Source organism: Salvelinus sp. IW2-2015, unplaced genomic scaffold, assembly GCF_002910315.2.
Source record: "Salvelinus sp. IW2-2015 unplaced genomic scaffold, ASM291031v2 Un_scaffold563, whole genome shotgun sequence".
NCBI lineage: Eukaryota > Metazoa > Chordata > Actinopteri > Salmoniformes > Salmonidae > Salvelinus > Salvelinus sp. IW2-2015.
In genome coordinates, this window is record NW_019942575.1 from 506576 (window position 1) to 530374 (window position 23799).

General features: G+C 41.6%; 1 protein-coding gene across 6 annotated transcripts in view; it reads left to right on the plus strand.

Moving 5' to 3' along the window:
- The window catches only part of LOC112068553 (transmembrane protein 131-like), a 138104-nt gene that overhangs the window by 93149 nt on the left and 21156 nt on the right, over window positions 1-23799 (plus strand). Inside the window, exons 8-19 of one of the 6 annotated variants that reach the window (XM_024135713.2) lie at window positions 5065-5142; window positions 6569-6749; window positions 8918-8976; window positions 9098-9221; window positions 15673-15778; window positions 16015-16159; window positions 16507-16680; window positions 18902-18971; window positions 19073-19190; window positions 19417-19486; window positions 19757-19866; window positions 20265-20334. In XM_024135713.2, coding sequence (XP_023991481.1) covers window positions 5065-5142; window positions 6569-6749; window positions 8918-8976; window positions 9098-9221; window positions 15673-15778; window positions 16015-16159; window positions 16507-16680; window positions 18902-18971; window positions 19073-19190; window positions 19417-19486; window positions 19757-19866; window positions 20265-20334 — 1305 coding nt within the window. The remainder of the gene's footprint in view (window positions 1-5064; window positions 5143-6568; window positions 6750-8917; window positions 8977-9097; window positions 9222-15672; window positions 15779-16014; window positions 16160-16506; window positions 16681-18901; window positions 18972-19072; window positions 19191-19416; window positions 19487-19756; window positions 19867-20264; window positions 20335-23799) is intronic. The other 5 variants (XM_024135715.2, XM_024135714.2, XM_070438200.1 and 2 more) reach the window with 5 other exon arrangements.

Consider the following 23799-nt stretch of genomic DNA (forward strand, 5'->3'; position numbering starts at 1 on the left):
ACATGCCTACCACTTTGAAGATGCAAAATATTTTTTTATTGTGAAACAAACAAGAAGTAACACAAAAAAACAGAAAACTTGAGYGTGCATAACTATTCACCCCCCCAAGTCAATACTTTGTAAAGGCACCTTTTGCAGTAATTACAGCTTGGGGAATGTCTCTATAAGCGTTGCACATCTAGCCACTGGGATTTTTGCCCATTCTTAAAGGCAAAACTGCTCCAGCTCCTTCAAGTTGGATGGGTTCCGCTSGTGTACAGCAATCTTTAAGTCATACCACAGATTCTCAATTGGATTGAGGTCTGGTATTTGACTAGGCCATTCCAAGACATTTAAATGTTTCCCCTTAAACCACTTGAGTGTTGCTTTAGCAGTATGCTTAGGGTCATTGTCCTGCTGGAAGGTGAACCTCCGTCCCAGTCTCAAATCTCTGGAAGACTGAAACAGATTTCCCTCAAGAATTTCCCTGTATTTAGCCCCATYCATCATTCCTTAAATTCTGACCAGTTTCCCAGTCCCTGCCGATGAAAAACATCACCATAGCATGATGCCGCCGCCACCACCATGCTTCACTGTGGGGATGGTGTTCTCGGGGTGATGAGAGGTGTTGGGTTTGCGCCAGACATAGTGTTTTCCTTGATGGGCAAAAAGCTCAATTTTAGTCTTATCTGACCAGAGTACTTTCTTCCATATGTTTGRGGAGTCTTCCASATGCCTTTTGGTGAACACCAAACGTGTTTGCTTATTTCTTTCTTTAAGCAATGGCTTTTTTCTGGCCACTCTTCCGTAAAGCYCAGCTCTGTGAAGTGTACGGCTTAAAGTTCCTATGGACAGATACTCCAATCTAGAGTTTMTTTTTTGCCTCTGATTAATGCTTTCSTTGCCTGGTCTGTGAGTTTTGGTGGGCGGCCCTCTCTTGGCAGGTTTGTTGTGGTGCCATATTCTTTCAATATTTTAATAATGGATTTAATGGTGGATGTTCAAAGTTTCAGATATTTTTTTATAACCCAACCCTGATCTGTACTTCTCCACAACTTTGTCCCTGACCTGTTTGGGGCGCTCCTTGGTCTTCATRGTKCCGCTTGCTTGGTGGTGCCCCTTGCTTAGTGGTGTTGCAGACATTTTTGCCTTTCAGAACAGGTGTATATATACTGAGATCATGTGACTCTTAGATTACACACACGTGGACTTTATTTAACTAATTATGTGACTTCTGAAGGTAATTGGTTGCACCAGATCTTCTTTAGGGGCTTCATAGCAAAGAAGGTGAATACATATGCATGCACCACTTTTCCGTTTTCTTTTTAGAATTTTTTTAAACAAGTTATTTTTKAAATTTCACTTAACCAATTTGGACTATTTTGTGTATGTCCATTACATGTAATCCCATTACATGTAATTACATGTAATCCATTTAAATTACAGGTTGTAATGCAACAAAGTAGGAAAAACACCAAGGGGAATGAATACTTTTGTAAGGCACTGTAAGTAGCACTATTTTGAGATGTGAGATATCACAATCTCTTTCAATAATGACAGGAATGGAGGAGGTCTTTATTCCAGTGAGATTGCTAAGGCAAACACCGCCATGTTTAGTTTTGCCCAACCTAGATCGAGGCACAGACACGGTCTCAATGGAGATAGCTGAGCTGACTACACTGACTGTGCTATGCTAGTGGCAGACTCCACTAAACTGGCAGGCTGGCTAACAGCCTGCTGCCGGGCCTGCACCCTATCTCATTGTGGAGCTAGAGGAGTTAGAGCCCTGTCTATGTTCATAGATAAGATAGACAGGGCTCTAACTCCTCTAGCTCCACAATGAGAGAGGGTGCATTCCAGGCTCACATCATACCTACAAACAAACACATTTACCACAACATACACCAAGTAGAAGATTTGCTAGCATGGCCTCCTGCCCTGCTCTGCAGTGTGCAGGCCTTGCTGTATTGTGTCTGACATCTGATAGCCATCAGCAGCTGACTTCCCCTATTTGCCAGTCCCGATACAGAGATAACCCAACACATAAAGACACACACACACACACACACACGAAAAAACAAGAGGCATAAACACACATTTACATGAGAGGCGTACGTACGTACACGAGGTATATATACATTCATGCATGCACACACATGATCAATCACTTTCATATTTGTGTATACAGAATCACACACTTGTGCCTAAACAAACACACAAACACAAGGAGCATGCAAACAGTCACATCACACACGTACTCTCACCCACTTTTAAAAACATCAAGGGAAGGAGTGAAAGCGGCACGAGGCTTCTTTGGAGGAACGTTACCCTCGGCAACAGGAAGCAGGTGGCAGTTTCAAAATGTCAGCCTGGCTGTCTTTTTTTTTGGGGGGGGGGGGGCAAGCAAGATGGTCGTTGTTATTTGACATTATGGTTTACTTATATACTCAACCACTTATTTTGAACACACTTCTTCTGTTACAACACTGACGGCAGTATATGGTGTGCGGAACTAAAGTTTTACAAGACAACATATGGGCTGCGTCTTAAATAAATGGCACCCTATTGCCTATATAGTGCACAACTTTTGACCAGTGCACTATATAGAAAATAAGGTTTTGGTGAAGAAGTGCACTATAAATGGAATTGGGTGCCATCTGGGACACAAGCATTGTTTCTTCACTGATCTGGATATACTGTTATGAGAGGTTTTGTTATTACTAGACAGGCGTTGTGAGAGTAAAGTCGTTCCTGTATGGTGTTTGTGGTTTGTGTTTCTGTAACATGGTCTGTTGAGCTTCTGAACACATCAACAGGTTTAAATATAGATCGAGCTTTAGCAGCCAGATTCAAATTTAGTTCCCTCTTCCCTTTATTTCTTTACTCTCTGTCACTTTATTTCTCGCTTTCTTCCTTTCTTTCTTTCTTTCTTTCTATGTCTCTCTCGCTCTCTTTTTCTCTCCATTTCTCCCTCCCTCTCTGACCAAGTCATTGGATGAGGTAACTGTTATTTCACTGTGTGTAGCTTTGAGCTCACCACCACTTTTGATATTAAATAATGCACTATGCACCAATCCAAATACACTGTCATGTATAAATACTGTTACCTAAGTCTAAGGTCTTGACTAGTGAATACTTGTGTTATAATAGTGTCAAAGAGATCTGCCATGTAGTCGGGATAACCTACAGGTCATAATAATAAATCAATTAATTAATCCGTTTTGAATTTATAAATCCCTTTTTACATCAACAGTTGTCACAAAGAACAACCCAGTCCAGAACCACAAAGGCCTTAGGGTCCAATGACTGAGATGGCAATTATGCTGTTCATGTACAGTTGAAGTCGGAAGTTTACATACACTTAGGTTGGAGTCATTAAAACTCGTTTTTCAACCACTCCACAAATTTCTTATTGACAAACTATAGTTTTGGCAAGTCGGTTAGGACATCTACTTTGTGCATGACACAAGTAATTTTTCCAACAATTGTTTACAGACAGATTATTTCACTTTTAATTTACTGTATCACAATTCCAGTGGGTCAGAAGTTTACATGCACTAAGTTGACTGTACCTTTAAACAGCATGGAGAATTCCAGAAAATGATGTCATGGCTTTAGAAGCTTCTGATAGGCTAATTCTCAGAAAATGAATTGTAGACCTTGCAAGTCTGGTTCATCCTTGGGAGCAATTTCCAAACGCCTGAAGGTACCACGTTCATCTGTACAAACAATAGTACGCAAGTACAAACACCATTTGTGCCGTCATACCGCTCAGGAAGGAGACGCGTTCCTTCTCCTATAGATGAACGTACTTCGTTGCGAAAAGTGGAAATCAATCCCAGAACAACAGCAAAGGACCTTGTGAAGATGCTGGAAGAAACAGGGTCAAAAGTATCTATATCCACCGTAAAACGAGTCCTATATCGACATAACCTGAAAGGCCGCTCAGCAAGGAAGAAGCCACTGCTCCAAAACCGACATAAAAAAGCCAGACTACGGTTTGCATCTGCACATGGGGACAAAGATCGTACTTTTTGGAGAAATATCCTCTGGTCTGATGAAACAAAAATACAACTGTTTGGCCATAATGACCATTTTTATGTTTGGAGAACACCATCTCAACCTTGAAGCACAGGGGTGGCAGCATCATGTTGTGGGGGTGCTTTACTGCAGGAGGGACTGGTGCACTTCACAAAATAGATGGCATGATGAGGAAGGACAATTATGTGGATAAATTGAAGCAACATCTCAAGACATCAGTCAGGAAGTTAAAGCTTGGTTGCAAATGTGTCTTTCAAATGGACAAGACCCCAAGCATACTTCCAAAGTTGTGGCAAAATGGCTTAAGGACAACAACGTCAAGGTATTGGAGTGGCCATCACAAAGCCCTGACCTCAATCCTATAGAAGATTTGTGGGCAGACCTGAAAAAGTGTGTGCGGGCAAGGAGGCCTACAAACCTGACTCAGTTACACCAGCTCTGTCAGAAGGAATGGGCCAAAATTCACCAAACTTATTGTGGGAAGCTTGTGGAAGGCTACCTGAAACGTTTCACCCAAGTTAAACAATTTAATGGCAATGCTATAAAATACTAATTGAGTGTATGTAAACTTCTGACCCACTGGGAATGTATTATTCTGACATTTCACATTCTTAAAATAAAGTGGTGATCCTAACTGACCTAAGACAGGGAATTTTTACTAGGATTAAATGTCAGAAATTGTGAAAAACCGAGTTGAAATGTATTTGGCTGAGGTGTATGTAAACTTCCGACTTCAACTGTATGTTACCAATGTTTTGCTTAATATAACCTCACATAATTAGTTTAGTTTGTTAATTATGYTACACATGCCTGTATTTATTTATTCACTAGTCCTGTTAGACTTTCATCTACAAGAGTGGTGGATGTAATTTTGATATTTAATCTGGATTAATTCAACTGTCTCTTTAATTTATTTCGTCTAATCAACATGACTTTTCAAGCTGTTTGTCTCATCAAAGAGCATTGGGATGAAGGCTGAGTTATCAACCTCTTGATTGTATATTTCTGCCATTGGATCTTTGTTCTCTGTTTTTGCTTTTACAGGACGATTCTTCCAACATCACTATCCTGGGGCTACTGCTGGAGTGCAGTTTACCCAAGAGCATATACAGCCAGCCGCAGGTACTGGGCATCTCATCACTTTTTTAAACCGCCCCCTTTTCACTATAATGTCGCCAATATGCAAATTGTATATAATTATTATTTTTAACAGACCAAAATATGCTTTACATTAGTTAAAAATGTACACGAGACAAAAATCTAAACAATGCCAAACTCAACAGATATGCATGTGTATGACCACTATATTTTCGAGACGAACTATTTGCGTTTTAAAGGGCAAAACGTTTAAATTGCAAAGTCCTTATTCCATGCTAACTAAGAATAGCTTTGCATTTTCATAGCACTTATGCCCGTTTACTATTTATTTTATTATTTTTTCCAACTATTGTCAACATGAGTGCTGAATACTCCTTAACTGTGTGTACTCACTGTCTTGTTGGCTTCACGATAATCACAAGGGTTATTCTCCTGTAGTCAGTTATAAGACCTATGTTACGTGAATTGTGGCTGTAAAGTTTACTGCAGAATCATTGCTCATGATGAAATTGTTTGAAAGATTGTGTACAGGACTATTGAGTGAGCTGCAGTGTTGTGATATCTGACTGCAGTCTGGTTCCTCAAGAAGCCCCAAGGACAGTGAGACCACTTGCTAGGCACATAATTGCTTTCTCACGAGACTGTTAATTGGCCGGGAGCTTCCCTAAACACAGGTTGCGCAATTACCACCATGACGCAAGCCCCACCCACCACTCTATCTCCCAAACCTAACCCAACATTATGTTTGTTCATAATGACTTGTGAATAATACTAGTATGGTATAGCCTGGTCCCAGATCTGTTTGTGAAGTATAGCCAAMTCCTATGGTCAGTGGGGATAAGTACTAATATGGCGTTTTCAAGAAGTGGCCGGTAGTCTGTGTGTATCTGTTGTATCCACAGGGGCTTGGTGTTTGTTATTGTAGGCCGAGGCCCTGTGGGGTCTAGCCAGGGATAGCGAGCTGTCTGTTTCTTAAGTCCAGGCCTGAGTCACTCCTCCTCCTAAGACGACAACGCCTGGTTTGCGCCGAGCTTTGCACACCTCAGATGCTGATCTTGTCAGGTTAAGGGATGTTTAGTGGGTTGGGTTAGGTACAGTACAGAGGGACTGGAGAGAAGCAGGTTGAAGCAGGTTGATGCCCATAGTTTTACCTCTAGCTGGCTATGTATATACTGTGTGTGTGTGTGTGTGTGTGTACAAGCATGAACACACACTCTTAGTATTCTCCCACTCTTCATCGCTTCCTCTTTTCCTTTTCTTACACAATTTTACTCATTTGTCTCTCACCCTGTCCCCCTTTCTTGCCCCCCAAACTCTCTCCACATTCCACTAATCGCTCCTTCTACACGCCTCTTCATTCTCTCTTTGCTCTATTCAACCAACCCCCTCCCCCTTTCTCCCTCCTTGCTCCCTCTGCGTAACTGGTATGCCTTTCCTGCCGTATCCCCAGGGGTCGTGCTTCCAGAGCGTTGAGGACAACGCCGCCGGGGTSGAGCAGGGACTCAACCTCCAGATCAGGCTGTCGGAGCACACAGAACGTCCCGCTGACCTGGACAAGCTCAAGCCCTACGTCATCGAGCACATCCTGGTCCTGTTGGTTGCCCCAGCGACGGGCCGCTGCTCCGCCAACGGTGGGTGTTGGGGGCTAGGGGACTCGTTTTTGGGGGTGGAGGTGGGGTAAGGCATGAGAGCTATAGGAATAACTTTAAATATTTTAGGATGTTGGTAGATTTCAATAGAGAATGTTGGTGTTCTGCGGGTTTAGGGACCTCTGCATCCGCCTAAAGAATAATCTGGGAGAAACACTGATTAGGATTTGGGTGCCTTACCACTTTCCATTGAGCATATTTTTTGTATTTTATTTAATGTTTATTTAACTAGGCAAGTCAGTTAAGAACAAATTTGTATTTATAATGATGGCCTACACTGGCCAAACCCGGATGTTGCTGGGCCAATTGTTCGCCGCCCTATGGGACTCCCAATCATGGCCGGTTGTGATACAGCCTGGATTCGGACCATAGTGTCTATAGTGACTCCTCAAGCACTGAGATGCAGTGATACCTAGTCAGTTGTACAACTGCATGCATTCAACTGTTCAACTGTACAACTGAAATGTGTCTAATGCATTTAACCCAACCCCCCTGAATCAAAGTGGTGCGGGGGGCTGCCATAATCGACATCCACGTCTTTGGTGCCCAGGGAACAGTGGGTTAACTGCCTTACTCAGGCACAGAACGACTGATTTTTACCATGTCAGCTCGGGGATTTGATCCAGCAACCTTTCGGTTACTGGCCCAACGCTCTAACCACTAGGCTACCTGCCTTAGACCGCTACGCTTCTCGGGAGCCAAGCTAGTTGTAGAATCAAACATGTCCTTCCCCAAATTCTCATCTTAACCATTAAAGGGGAAACAGCAAAACTGATCTTCGATCAGCCCATAGGTGCAAGTTCATCCTGTATCCTCATCACCATCATACCCCATATTACATACACAGGGCCATTAGCACAAGACCAGACTATACTGTGTAGAATGGACTACATCTCCCTGCTCGAAGATCCCAATCACACCAGGCATGTAGCCTATAGATTGATGGTAGATTAACAAAAGTTTTGTCCCAAATGGCACCCTATTCCCTACATAGTCCACTTCTTTTTACCAGGACCCATAGGGCTCTGGTCAAAAGTAGTGCACTATGTAGGGAATTGGGTGCCATTTGGGATGCAGATTTGTTTACAGTTTGGACATGGGAGATTAGATGTTCTTTCCTGGTTCTTCTGTCCACTGACTCTACATCATAAACAACTAWGGGATGTTTTCCTGGCTTTCTCCATTTACATTTTAATCTAATAGTAGACTTACACTAGGGTCTGTTTCCYGGACCCAGATTAAGTGGCCCTATATGCACTATGGCTGTAAAGTCAACCTTTTCATGTGTGAAAGAAAACATGCATTATTTGACATTAAAATGCTTTTCGGAAATGAACATTAGATAGAACATTTTATTTCTGTGAAACAGTACTAAAACGGGGAACTTGGTGACCTCTAGTGAACGGTTGGTCATTCATTGGTTTGCCAATACAACGCAATCGATGGAGGTGAAGCGTGATCGGTAGCACAGGCACTTTTCATCCACAGTCTCACTTGCAGAGAAACCTGAGGTTGAAAGGAATTGCCAGAGCCAAGGAAATCAGCCCCGAAGTGTCAACTCAGCGCTTTCACCCACCAAACTGCTGCAATGCTGCTGTAGGCTAGAGCACTCAGTTTTTATGATCGCGGCATATTGTAAATGTAATCACCTCCTTTCACTTAATGCTACTGTGCAGGTCAAACCAAAGTAGCACCGCTTTCACCTAGTGAGTAACATTAGATATCATTTTAAGTTAATTGCCACAGTCATCTGACCTTATATGAGGAGTTATATCAGTCAATTTTTGTCTTGTGTACAACCGATGTGATTGGCATGCATGAATGGGATTGATGAGGCATTTACCTTCTACCTTGGAATGGGCATCATAGAGCATCAGCATTACACGCTTAGATTATGTGCATGGAGTATAGTCACAGTACCTAAAAGGATTAGCTCTCAATCATGTCAAGTAGCCCTGAAGATTGCTTTGTTATTGACCGTCTGTCTAAATGTGGATGCATCCATTTTGTGTGCCTAGTGACACCTACAGGCGACAGAGCGAAGTGCAATTTTCAGTGTTTTGTTGGGCAGCAATACAGTATTTATTTGATTCTGTCATTAATGTTGATAACATGTCATTAACCTATTATGTCTTAATTGTATCCTACAGGAGAGTCAAAAATTGGAATTTGTATGTTGAATTCAGGAGGAAAGAAACTTTATGTGAAGGTAAGTTTCTGTGCAAACTCATGCAGAGTACTCAAATGGACTCTATTTCATATGTATTCTGTATTACCCATGCATGAGTTTATATTGTATCAAACAGCAGTTTTGTTCTTTTTTTTCTTAGGAAATGCAGTTGTTATCCAAAGTGGACAGCACTCTGGTGTTCAGCCCAACCCTGCTGAGAGCATCAGCGACAAACTTCACACAAGTGGCTACGCTAGCCTGCAGAGGTWCATTTAAATGGCAAGGTAGAGAAATACTGGGTCTATTTGCCACTTGTGGTAATAATGTGGATGTCTTAAAAGTAAAAGAACTTGCGAACTGTTCTTGATATATCATCATCAAATTATTCCCAAGCTCCTGCAACAACCAAACTCAGCTGTGTGAGATATTTTGCTAATGAGTTGATAGCATGTGTGGTATATGTATATTTAAGCAATAAGGCCCAAAGAGTTGTAGTACAGTGCCTTCAGAAAGTATTCATACCCCTTGACTTATTCTACATTTTGTTTTTACAGCCTGAATTTCAAATGGATTTGTGCTTTTTTCCCCCACCCATCCTATGCACATACATCATAATGACAAAGTGAAAACATGTTTCTAGACAACTTTGCAAAGTTGTTGAAAATGAAATACAGAAATATAATTTACGTAAGTATGCACAACCCTGAGTCAATACTTTGTAGAAACACATTTCACAGTGATTACAGCTGTGAGTCTTTCTGGGTAAGTCTCTAAGAGGTTTCCACACCTGCCCATTATTCTTTTCAAATTTCTAGACAACCATTTCCAGATCTTGCCATAGATTTTCAAGTAGATTTAAGTCAAAACTGTAACTCGGACACTAAGGAACATTCTCTGTCTTCTTGGTAAGCAACTCCATTGTATATTTTGCCTTGTGTTTTAGGTTATTATCCTGCTGAAAGGTGAATTAATCTCCCATGGTTTGGTGGAAAGCAGACTGAACCAGGTTTTCCTCTAGGGTTTGGCCTGTGCTTAGCTCCCATTACATTTATTTTTTATCCTGAAAAACTCTCCAGTCTTTAGAGATTACAAGTATACCCATAACATGATGCAGCCAACACTATGCTTGAAAATCTGKAGAGTGGTACACAGTACTAMTGTATTGGATTTGCCCCAAACATAACACTTTGTATTCAGGACAAAAAGTTAATTGCTTTGACATATTTTTTTGCACTATTACATTAGTGCCTTGTTGCAAACAGGATGCATGTTTGAATATTTGTATTCACAGCTTTTCACTTTGTCAATTAGGTTAGTATTGTGGAGTAACTGCAATGTTGTTGATCCATCCTTAGTTTTCTCCTATTACAACCATTAAACTCTGTTTTAAAGTCACCATAGAGTACCACAGTATGAGTCATAATACCCATAAAACCTAGTGGTCTAACAGGGAAATGGTTCCAATCGTTTTTCCACCATACATTTTTCCCATAGGGGATTTTTAGAAACACTTAAAATAAGGGCTGAGTTTCATGTAGGCCTACCCTGACGTGATGTTTTCATAACCGTGTAAATCTCTCTAGGGCAAGGTGACTTTGATCAATATATTCGCCTGTATAGGCTCACCAGGGTAAGCCTACATGAAACACAGCCCTTATTTTAAGTGTTTCTAAAATCCCCTATGGGAAATATGAATTGCGGAAGAAACGATTGGAACCATTTCCCTGTTTGACCGCTAGGTTTTATTGGTGTTATGACACCTCCACTGTGCCTGAGTGGTTTCCTTCCTCTCCGGCAACTGAGTTAGGAAGGACGCCTGTATCTTTGTAGTGACTGGGTGTAATGATACACCATCCAAAGTGTAATGAATAATTTAGCCATGGTCAAAGGGATATTCAATGTCTGCTTAAAAAAAAATATATGTTTTACCCTTTTACCAATAGGTTCTCTTCTTTGAGAGACATTGGAAAACATCCCTGGTCTTTGTGGTTGAATCTGTGTTTGAAATGTACTGCTCGACTGAGGGATAATTGTAGGTGGGGTGTACAGAGATGAGGTAGTCATTCAAAAATCATGTTAAACTATTATTGCACACAGATTGAGTCCATGCAACTTATTATGTGACTTGTTAAGCAAATATTTACTCCCGAACTTGATTAGGCATGCCATAACAAAGGGATTGAATACTTATTGAGTCAAGACAATATAATTTTTTATTAATGTGTAAAACTTGCAAAACACATAATTCCATTTTGATATTATGGGATATTGTGTGTAGGCCAGTGTCAAMAAATCTCCATTTAATCCATTTTAAATTGTGGCTGTAATACCACAAAATGTGGAAAAAGGTGAGGGGTGTGAATACTTYCTGAAGACTGTTTYTGAAGACTGTTGGGTTATGTGTCCTGTATATGGCCAAAATGCCATGGATATAAGGGCTGTTCTTACGTACGACGCAACGYGGAGTGCCTGGACACAGCCCTTAGCCGTGGTATATTGGCCATGTACCACAAACCCCCGAGGTGCCTTACTGCTATTATAAACTGTTTACTAACATAATTAGAACCGTAAACAAGTTATTTTTGCATCATTCAGGCAATCAGTATCCAAGACCAAAACTATTTGTGTGTGTGTATCTACAGTGCCTTCAGAAAGTATTCATACCCCTTGACTTATTCCACATTTTGTTGTTGCAGCCTAAATTCAAAATGGATTAAATATATTTTTCCCTCACCCATCTACACAAAATTCCCCATAATGAGAAAGTGAAAACATGTTTTTAGAAATGTACAAAAAAAGAATACTGAAATATCAAATTTACATAAATGGTCACACAAATGTGCTATGGCACTCCAAATTGAGCTCAGGTGCATCCAATTTYATTTTATCATCCTTGAGATGTCACTACAACATGATTGGAGTCCACCTGTGGCCAATTCAATTGTTTGGAAATGATTTAGAAAGAAACACACCTGTCTATAATAGATCGCACAGTTGACAGTAGCCTTGTATACCATATAGCTGGGTATTTGGAAATGGCCACAGGATGGTTTTTCAATACCGTTAACTAGTTCTTTCAAGTTTTTTTATTCATTTGCATATTTGTAGCTTCTTTTTATGTAAATACCTGCAGTCAACTTGTGCAATATGTTAGATCGCATTTTCCATTTCACCTGTCACATAATCTTTTATTATGAAGCTTTCCGGTAGTCCTCAGTCACGTGGTGTTTGTTTACAAGCACACAATGACGAGAGACCGGTGCCTTGTGAGTCACTCACAGTTGTGCAGCACGCGCCAGGTCATCTAGTTACAGTTTGGAATTCRCAACTAAATGTTTGCCWGCTAGATATCGTATATAAAATGTTCGCTATGCACTCATTAGCATTTAGTTAGCATTCTCTATGGGATKTTACATGTACTTGTTAGCATTGCTAACCTTTGGGTTTACAAATAGCACCCTTGTGTTCAGTGCCGGTATTACTGAATATCCAGGCATGGCACAAGGTTGGTATGACAATCTGGATATCACCCAAGCCTAGTTGACAGYGCATGCCAGAGYAGAAACTATACAATGAAGTCCAAGATCGTAGATCTCCGAGAGAATTGTCATCAGACCACAGAATCTTTTGCCTTCTTTTCAGTATTTCACGTGACTTTTTGCAAACTCGAGGCATGCTGTCATGTGCCGTTTTCTCAGGAGTGGCTTCCGTCTGGCCACTCTTCCAGAAAGCCTAGATTAGTGAAGTGCTGTAAAGACCTTCTGGCATATTCTCCCATCTCAGCCAAGGAACTCTGTAGTTCATTCGGGTTCTTGGTCACCAAGGACTTTCTTGCCCGGTTGCTCACACGGCCAGCTGTAGGCAGAGTCTGGGTAGTTCCATATTTTTTCAGTTTCCCAATGATGGAGACCACACTCTAGAAATTATTTTCTGTCCTTCTCCAGATATATACGCCTAATGACAAAAAGGGAGCTGTTTGGCCTGGGTGCAAAGCGCTACGTCTGGAGAAAACCAGGCACAGCTCATCACTCGTCTAACACCATCCCGTCCGTGAATCATGGTGGTAGCAGCATCATGCTAAGGGGATGCTTTTCAGCGGCAGGGAATGGGAGACTGATAAGGATAGAGGAGACAATGAATGGAGCCAAATACAGGCAAATCCTGAATGAGAACCTGCTTCAGAGTGCAAATGACCTTGGACTGKGGCGAAGATTTACGTTCCAACAGGACAATGACCCCAAGCATACAGCTAAAGCAACGCTGGAATGGCTTCAGAACAAGAATGTGAAAGTCCTTCAGTGACACAGCCAAAGCCCAGAYTTGAATCACATTGAAAATCTGGGGAAAGACTTGAAGATTGCTGTTCACCTCCATTCCCCATCTTCAAAAAATCTGCAAGGAAGAATGGGAGAAAATCCCAKAATCCAGATATGTAAAGCTGATACAGACATACCCAAGACRACTCAAAGCTGTAATCAAATAAAATTGTATTATTCACATGCGCCGAATACAACAGGTGTAGACCTTACGGTGAAATGCTTWCTTACGAGCCCTTAACCWACAATGCAGTTTAAAAAAATATCGATAAGAATAAGAAATAAAAGTAACAAGTAATTGAAGAGCAGCAGTAAAATAACAATAGCAAGACTATATACAAGGAGGTACCGGTACAGAGTCGTCAATGTGCGGGGGCACCGGTTAGTTGAGGTAATATGTACATGTAGGTAGAGTTATTAAAGTAACTATGCATAGATGATAACAACAGAGAGTAGCAGAGGTGTAAAGGGGGGGGGGGTCAAATAGTCTGGGTAGCCATTTGATTAGGTGTTCAGGAGTCTTATAGCTTGGAGGTAGAAGCTGTTAAGAAGCCTCTTGGACCTAGACTTGGTGCTCCGGTACCGCTTGCCGTGCGGTAGCAGAGAGAACAGTCTATGACTAGGGTGGCTGGAGTCTTTGACAATTTCTAGGGCCTTCCTCTGACACCGCCTGGTATAAAGGTCCTGGATGGCAGGGCACTTGCCATACCAGGTAGTGATGGAACCAGTCAGGATGCTATCGATGGTGCAGCTGATCTTGGTCCTGTATTGAAGCTTTGCCTGAATGATGGTTCGTCAGAGGGCATAGCGGGGTTAGAATCCTGCTCCTTGAAAGCGCAAGCTCTAGTCTTTAGCTCAGTGCGGATGTTGCCTGTAATCCATGGCTTCTGGTTGGGGTATGTACGTACAGTCACTGTGGGGACGACGTCATCGATGCACTTATTGATGAAGCCAATGACTGATGTGGTGTACTCCTCAATGCCATCAGAAGAATCMCAGAACATGTTCCAGTCTGTGCTAGCAAAACAGTCCTGTAGCTTAGCATCTGCTTCATCTGACCACTTTTTAATTGATCTTGTCACTGGTGCTTCCTGCTTAAATTTTTGCTTGTAAGCAGGAATCAGGAGGATATAATTATGGTCAGGTTTGCTAAATGGAGTGCGAGGGAAAGCTTTGTATGCGTCTCTGTGTGTGGAGTAAAGGTGCTCCAGAGTATTTTTCCCTCTGGTTGCACATTTAACAAGCTGATAGAAATTTGGTCAAATGGATCTAAGTTTCCCTGCGTTAAAGTTCCCGGCTACTAAGAGCGCTACCTCTGGGTGAGCGTTTTCTTGTTTGCTTATGGCGGAATACAGCTCCTTCAATGCTGTCTTAGTGCCAGCCTCAGTCTGTGGTGGTATATAATCAGCTACAAAAAATACAGATGAAAACTCTCTAGGTAGATAGTGGGGTCTACAGCTTATCATGAGATACTCTACTGAACAATAGCTCGAGACTTCCTTAGATATCGTGCACCAGCTGTTATTTACAAAAATACACAGTCCACCACCCCTTGTCTTAACAGATGCTGCTGTTCTATCCTGCCGGTACAGCGTATAACCAGTATGTTGATAGTGTTGTCGTTCAGCCACGACTCCGTGAAGCATAAGTTTTGAATGTCCTGTTGGTAGTTTAATCTTCTGCGTAGGTCATCGATTTTATTCTCCAAAGATTGCACGTTTGCTAGCAGAATGGAAGGAAGTGRGGGTTTATTCAATCGCCTACAAATTCTCAGAAGGCTGCCTGCCCTCTGGCCCTTTTTCTCTGYCTCCTCTTCACGCAAATCACGGCGATCTGGGCCTGTTCCCGAGAAAGCAGTATATAATTTGCGTCGGGCTCGTCAGACTCGTTAAAGGGGAAAAAAGGATTCTGGTGGTGAGTAATCTCAGTCCTAATGTCCAGAAGTTATTTTCGGTCATAAAAGACGGTAGCGGCAACATTGTGTACAAAATAAGTAAAAAATAAGTTACAAACAACGCAAATAAACGAACAAAAACACAATCGGTTGGGAACACGTAGAATGTCAGCCTTCTTCTCCATTTTACATTTTAATTGCCGCCAACGGTGCGTATACGAAGTATTGACTCATGGGTGTGAATACTTATGTAAAAGAGATTTCTGTATTTCATTTTCAATACATTTGCAAAGATCTCTATAAACAAAAACATATATTTAATACATTTTGGCTGTAACACAATATGTAGTAAGTCAAGAGGTATGAATACTTTCTGAAGGCACATTATATATTTATGCCACTCTAGATATGTATTTAGCTGCTATCACTATGAAAAATACAACTGTCCTGTATTAGCTGGAACGTAACTGCTATCTACTGAGAGGAACCTCCTACTTTAAAATCCAATGTTATGACTGTGTTCAGCAGGGTCTCTGCCAGGTCAGGGTAGAAGATGCTCCAGTCATATTAGCCTACAGGTCCTGGGGAATCACACAGTGAACACKTTCCCTGGCTTCCACAGCACACACAGGTAAGACCATACAGATACTCTGCTCAAATGGAGCTTTCAATTGTATTTTCTGCCCTCAAGGTGTGTTAGACAACTTGTATGTTCTGTTTTCAGTTTGTATTTACAAAGTATCAAATCCAGATAACAAAAAATCACTAGAAAATGTAGTGAATGTGTGTTATGTTATCAACACAATTTAAGAGACAGAGTGTCTCTCCTATAGACCACATGTCAATGGTTGTCCCTCCCCTCGCTAGGGGGTTGGAGCTGTCTAGTCTCTTCCAGGTGAGACAGAGGCAGAAAGGGGCAGACCACGTGGACCTGTGGCTGACCAACACCCTCCACTTCCCCCTCACCGTCCAGGATGCCATCCTCTCCCCGGAGTCCCAGGGCTTACTCAAGGTAGGGGGGGTGGTATTTTTTTGTAGCTGCGCTGAGCATCTCAGAAGATAGCTATATCATACAAATGTGGTTCCATGAATTCCGTTGAGATTTCTATGAAGTCGACCAGAAGGTCAACTCRATAGAAGTTCAGCCCGAAAGCTATGTGCAAAAGWAGTTKSCYTTKKTKTTTTTTWATACAGATTGGTACAGGCACACAACTCAGCCTCTCAACATTTCACAGGCCKGGTTTCTCAGGTTGAAATCAGTCTCTAGTTAAAATATGAGAGAATGAGATCTGCGTAGTTACAGTTGAATGTCCTGYTATCGGTATGTCCGTGCTGACCGTCTGTCCCCCGTGCGTCAAGGTGGTCAACTTCAGCGGGGCGGTGTCAGTGCCCCAGGGTGGCTGCTGGCGGCTCCTCTCCCTGCAGCTCCTCAACAGGAGCCTGCCCCTAAACCTACTCTCCACCCTCTCTCTGACCACTGGTTTGTGTCTGGCCCTGAAACTACCCCTCCACTTTCACTCCACCCTGGACAAGGTAATACTACCAATCACGCCAGTCTGCATACACATAATGTACACTCCACCCTGGCCAAGGTAATACTACCAATGACGCCAGTCTGCATACACATAATGTACACTCCACCCTGGCCAAGGTAATACTCCAAATGACTGTGCATACACACTCCTCCATACTCTCGATAGACCAGCATTTCTTAAGAAAGGAGTGAAYGTTTTTGCCCTAGCACTATATGCCTGATTCCATTAATCAAAKGATTGATGATGAGTTCATTCGTGTAATCAGGTGGGTAGTGCTAGGCCAAAAACAAAGATGTGCACCACTTTGGGACTCCAGGATCAGGGCCTGTGTCCACAAAGAGTAGGATCTAGGATCAGTTTTGCCTTTTGGGTCATAATGAACAAGATTATATGGACAGATCCTAGATCAGCACTCATACTCTGAGATGCCTTGTGGATACAGGCCCCGGACTGAGAAACACTGCCATAGACAACTGTCTATTGCATACTACTACAGTCCCGAATAACCACACTTTACATTATTACTGTACATTGTTCTGATCTATATACTAATGTTTAACATTTGCTCACTCACACCTTTGTTCTGATATACTACAGTACAGTGTGTGTGTATATATATATATGTGTATACAGTGCATTCGGAAAGTATTCAGACCCCTTCACTTTTTCCAAATGTTGTTAAATTACAGCCTTATTCTAAAATTGAGATGTTTCTACAACTTGATTGGAGTCCACCTGTGGTAAATTAAATTGATTGGACATGATTTGGATAGGCACACACCTGTCTATATAAGGTCCCACAGTTGAAAGTGCATGTCAAAGCAAAAACCTAGCCATGGGGTCGAAGGAATTGTCTGTAGAGCTCCGAGACAGGATTGTGTCGAGACACAGATCTGGGGAAGGGTACCAAAAGGTCCCCAAGAATACAGTGGCCTCCATCGGGCTTAAATGGAAGAAGTTTGGAACCAACAAGACTCTTCCTAGAGCTGGCCACCCGGCCAAACTGAGCAATCGGGGGCGAAGGGCCTTGGTCAGAGAGGTGACCAAGAACCCGATGGTCACTCTGACAGAGATCCAGTTCCTCTGAAGATGGGAGAATCTTCCAGAAGGACAACCATCTCTGCAGTACTCTACCAATCAGGCCTTTATGGTAGAGTGGCCAGATTGAAGCCACTCCGCTTGGAGTTTGCAAAAAGACACCTAAATGAGTCTCAGACCATGAGAATCAAGATTCTCTGGTCTGATGAAAACAAGATTGAACTCTTTGGCCTGAATGCCAAGCGTCACGTCTGGAGAAAACCTGGCACCATCCCTACGGTGAAGCATGGTGGTGGCAGCATCATGCTGTGGGTATGTTTTTCAGCGACATGGACTGGGAGACTAGTCAGGATCGAGGGGAAGATGAACGGAACAAAGTACAGAGTTCCTTGATGAAAACCTGCTCCAGAGCRCTCAGGACCTAAGACTGGGGTGAAGGTTCACCTTCCAACAGGACAACGACCCTAAGCACACAGCCGAGACGACGCAGGATAATCTTCGGGACAAGTCTCTGAATGTCCTTGAGTGGCCCAGCCAGAGCCCRGTCTTGAACCCGAACATCTTTAACCTGAAAATAGCTGTGCAGGGACGCWTCCCATCCAACCGGACAGAGCTTTAGAGGATCTGCAGAGAAGAATGGGAAACTCCCCAAATTCAGGTGTGACCAAGCTTGTAGCGTCATAGAAGATTCAAGGCTGTAATCACTGCCAAAGGTGCTTCAACAAAGTACTGAGTAAAGGGTCTGAATACTTATGTAAATGTGATATTTCATTTTTAAACAATTATACATTTGCAAAAATTTCTAAAAACCTGTTTTTCTTTATTATTCAGTATTATGTATAGTTTGAGGGGGAAAAAACAATTTAATCCATTTAAGAACAAGACTGTAACGTAACAAAATGTGGAAGAAGTCAAGCGGTCTGAATACTTTCCGAATGCACTGTGTGTGTGTGTGTGTGTGTGTGTGTGTGTGTGTGTGTTTGTGTGTCTTTATCTATCTCGATAGATAGATATACACTCTTCCCTTCCATTCACTTTCATTAGAATACTCTTCCTGCACATCCACTCCACTCTGTAGAGGGAATCTCTCTTTTCACGCTGACAGTCAAACGGCATTATATTGATATGGCATTCGTCCAGCCAAAAACAACTGGGTGTGTGTTTGTGTGTTCCCTCTCCAGCAGGGTGATGTTGTGTTTGAAGCGGATGGGGAGTGTGGCCGACCATGTCCTCTCAGACTGTCAGAATCAGGTGAGACGTGTGCACTCGCTCGTGGCGTGCATGCATGAGTCATTGGTCTCTGCTGTGTTTGACTGATATGTGTGCGGGTTGTGTTGTATGGGTGTTTCTAGGTCGTGTCCAGTGGCAGCGCTCTCTCCTCCCAGACTCCTCCTCCTGGATGCTGGACAGCAGACTGGCCTCGGAGCTCTGCGCTCGCTGGCAAATCCGCAAAGACCAGCTGCCCTGCAGGTGAGACACACGGTTGTTCACTTCACTCCTTTACTCTATGTCTAGTCACTCCTACACATACACACACGTATGAGGGCGGGTGGGCCACACACACACTCCACTTTTCACTTCACTCAGTCACTTATACATTATCTAGACACTATAACACGTATCACTTATATAGACGTTGGGCCACACACACACACACAATACACTTACAGGTCCTATTTTCTTCTGTTTGCTTAAGGTGGCCCAGACTACCAGCGGAGACCTCGTCCCCTCTAGACTTTGGTGCTGTCCCTGTCAATGAAAGCAAGGTAACAAAACGTGTTTTTATCACACACTAATAGTTGAATAGCTCTGTGGTACATAAAGTCAACAATTCAACTGCAGCAGTTTGAGTATTTCTGATATTTGTAATAAATAAAAAAATGTAATTCTACAATCTGCACTTTTAACATTAGTATGCTTTTCCATTACGCTGTCTGTGTAATGCAATGTCTTGTTATGTTATGTGTCAGCTGTGAGCCATGGAAACCAAATGTCAATGTACAAAACATCTTTTGAACTTTGAACTTTTCCCCCAGGTTAAGCTGCTGACTCTGAAAAACCCCTCCTCCTCTGTGGTCTCTGTGGAGATCAGAGCCCTCTCCCTGTACCCGGCCCCCCTGGAAGCCCTTGACCTCCTYACCAAATGGTACGAACCCAAGAACACCTCCCCTCACCATTAGTTACACAGGAGATGCACTCCATTGGGTGCGTTTCAATAGTTAATAGTGGCTTCCTGTCCTTGTCTCCTTTCCTTCATCTGCACTGAAGTGAAACAACTGGACCATATTGCTTTCACCCATCCTATTTTTTGAGATCAGCGCAGATGAAAGGAATGGAAAGTCACTTCAGACTATTGTAACAAATTCCTTCGCTTTAGTTTCCCAATCCTTAAAGGGACAGTTCATGCAAACATTAGTTGATTTTAGACAGAACTGCCCCTTTAACATTGCAGTTTCGTACCAGTTAGCTCTGAGCGTCACTTGTAGGTGTTATTGATGAGGCGTCTCACTGTTTGGCCACTTACTCTCTCCCCTGTTTCTCCAGGTTCAACATCAGCCCCCTCTCTGTCAATATCAGCACTAAGGAGTTCACTCTGCTGCCTGCAGAGCACAAGGTAAGGATGTTATGCATTCTGGGAAATGTAGTTTGTTGTCTGTTCCACTGTCTGACTATGGGACTAGGGCTGCTGTAATGTATTAGGTGTAGGGTAGGAATGGGAGTCCATACAGTAGAGTATAGCGATATTATTTTTGCTGATTTTATATATAAATTGCTAGGTACTATGGTTCTTCCTTTAAAAGTTGCATCATACTGCAGCACACCTTGCTGGCTGCTGCAGAATTCTATGGCACGTTATTGCCATTAATGCTAGTTAGTGCTAGTTTGACCACCAGGGGTCATCTTTAAGAAGTGTTTGACAGTTTTTGATATGGGCTGTACTAGAGAACCTTTTTTTTTTAAGAACAAAGTATATGGGATTGATTTTAAGAAACTTAGCTTAATTAATTTGATTAATATTATGGTGTTTCTATTTCAAGAAAATGAAACCCTCAGGGTTTCCGTTAGGAAAATATGGCGCTGTACAACGTGGTTTTACCCGTGGTTGTGGAGCTGGGGGGAAGTGCAACTAAAATGTAGCTTAGATGTACTGTACAGTAGTTGAAATAAACATCTGCGGCACTGTACAACGTGGTTTTACCCGTGGTTGTGGAGCTGGGGGGAAGTGCAACTAAAATGTAGCTGAGATGTACTGTACAGTAGTTGAAATAAACATCTGCATTTTGAAAGTCTTCTTTATCGTTATTTTATTAACGAAAGCATAAAGATGTTGATGAACAGATACTGTGTAAAACTTTATAGTACTTAAGTTGGGGGGATTTTCAYACCTACAGTAGCCGGGCTATTAAACTAATCGTTGGATAACAGATCGACTCTCGGAAATAATTAACACGCGTTACTGTCTGTGTGTTTCGATCCTCTCTCTCTCACACGCACTTGCTGTCTTGACCTCTGAATACTCGGTTATGAAAAGCCAACTGACATCTACTCCTAAGGTGCTGACCGGTTGCACCCTCTATAACCACTGTTTTTATTATTTACAGTAGGGATGGACAGCTGGAGGCATTTTGTTTTTCACAAGCGTAGCAGGCTGTGAATTCTGCAAACAAGCCAACCTAACTAAGAAATACATTTTGTTGGTTGCCATGGTGAATAATCCAATAATAATTGGTTGGACACAAAAGGAAACATCAAAGAGTTTACCGGAATCTCTAAATAAAAATACTGGCAGATCAATAAAATGTCCATGTAGATCAAATAAAATTTAGAGGATTCTAAATTAATATCTAAGGGTCTTTTATACAATTATAATGCAGGGTTAATAATAAATGAATATATTTGTAGGGGTTGATGCATTTTTTGGGTTGGGGCAAATCTGGTTTTAGAGTACTTAAGCATCGAATACATTGCCAGTTTGACCATTTTGGYCTTTAGGCTAGACTTTACAATAGGACTCAACTCTGACTGACCGCAACATCTACAGTGGTACAAATATATTATTGAATTAGATTTTTTAAATGCTTATTAAGTAGTCTTGCTTGTCTCAGAGCAGAGTGAAACGGTGCTGAAATAGTTGACCACACGCGGGTAGGCTATTGCTTCAAATCCTGTTGTAACAATTGGATGACTTTGGGAGTTTCAGTAAGCAAAAATTTGTTGCCTTCATTAGCCTACTTTATTCTTAAAAGAACTCCAGGACAGAGAAGAGAAAGGAGCCTTAAATAATTAAACAATAAAGTGATTGAATTCACAAATGCATTTGACTGTATTTAATATTGGCCATCAACCAAAAACACACCGCGGTAGATATATGTTATTGAATTCGATAAAAAATGCATATGTTTATTAGTCTACTGTGCAGTCTGACAAGTAAACATGGGAAGTGCCTAATTCCTTACATAAGGGAGAGCAGGCCATGTCCAGACTTTCTCGTGACCTCAAGTACTCTGWCTTTAATGCTTTTTCGGGTTGCATCAGTCATGGACAGAAACTTCTGAGACACACTATTAATGAATAAAAACACAGCATCTTGTTTACATTGTCTATTGTAATCACAATGTCACAAATCATTTGTGTTTGCCCTTCCAATTACTTTTAGAGTTTGGGATTTACAAATGTGCGCTTTTCATGTCATTTTTTTGTTAGGGCAAATATGGTCTGTTATATAATTATGGCTTTTATATAATTATAATGCAGGGTTAATAATAATAATAAATGCTTTATTATCCAAATGTTTAAATTGCGTATGGGTGACGGAGAGAAACAAAATGGTGCGCCTTGGGACCCAAAAGCATAGTCAGTGCTCTAAATTTGTTTGACGTCATGAGGCTGACAGTCAAAACATTTCTTTATTAAAGACTATCAGAAAAAATGTTGGTACTTATTTATTTTGATCCAAAGCCATGAATGAGGGTGTCACTCGGCTTTATGTAGGTGCCGAGGCTATATGACTGCGCCATCAACCTGATTATTTAGCAGACATCGCTTGCTGCTTATATTCAATCATCACATATATCTTAAGAATATCATGGAATATAATTGAACATTTTAATTTCTCTTAGAATAAAGAGCTCCAGGCTACGGCTAGGGGGGGGGGGGCGGGTAGAACGCTGATTATGCTTTTGGGTCCCAAGGCCTAATGTGTCTCTACCTGAATGAATGCTGTCAATGAATGGGTGATGTAAACCAAATCTGTCTCTTATACACATCTAGATGTGTATAAGAGACAGGGCTGACTGACAATGAATGGGCGACGTAAACCTAAATAGAAACTGATAATTGTGTACGACTTCAAAATGCAATTTCAATGAACTGAATGATGAGGATGAAGAAGGTGATTGAATTTAGAATAAGAGTGTAAGAATTGCAATTCCTCTGTCTTGCACACACATCCGAAAAAATACASATATTTTGGGGGTTCTATTTGGTCAGAAGAAGCTGTAACTGGACTGTAGCATATTACTTACTAAAACTGTTGTTACACTAAGGTTTTTATTCTAAGAGAAATGAAAATGTTCAATTATATTCCAAGATATTCTGAAGATATCATGGCGGCTTCTATCTTCAATATGCTTTATTATCCCAATGTTTAAAATGTGTGTGGGGGACCTCATGCAACCGCAAAATGTCTGATAAAGCCTATACTGTACAGTATTTCTTCATCAACATCTTTATGCTTTCGTTAATAAAATAATGATAAACATTCCATTTTGAAAGAGTATTTTTATTTCGTTATGGATCCATAACGAATTACTATGGGAATAAATATCAGCTAAATAGTTGGGGAGAGATTTTCGATGTACCATTCCATGACACATGGTTTATGAATTGACACACAATTTTCCGTTCCTCCTGAAAGCCCTAATCTGCTCACTTAAATTAATAGAGATCCTGGTCGTGGTGCTATTAGCAGGACAATAGACACTTCAACCTTTACAAAAGGATAGCTTGGCTAGGTATACATTTATTTTATTTATWWAAAWAAAAAWAATCCCCTTTTTCTCCCCAATTTCGTGGTATC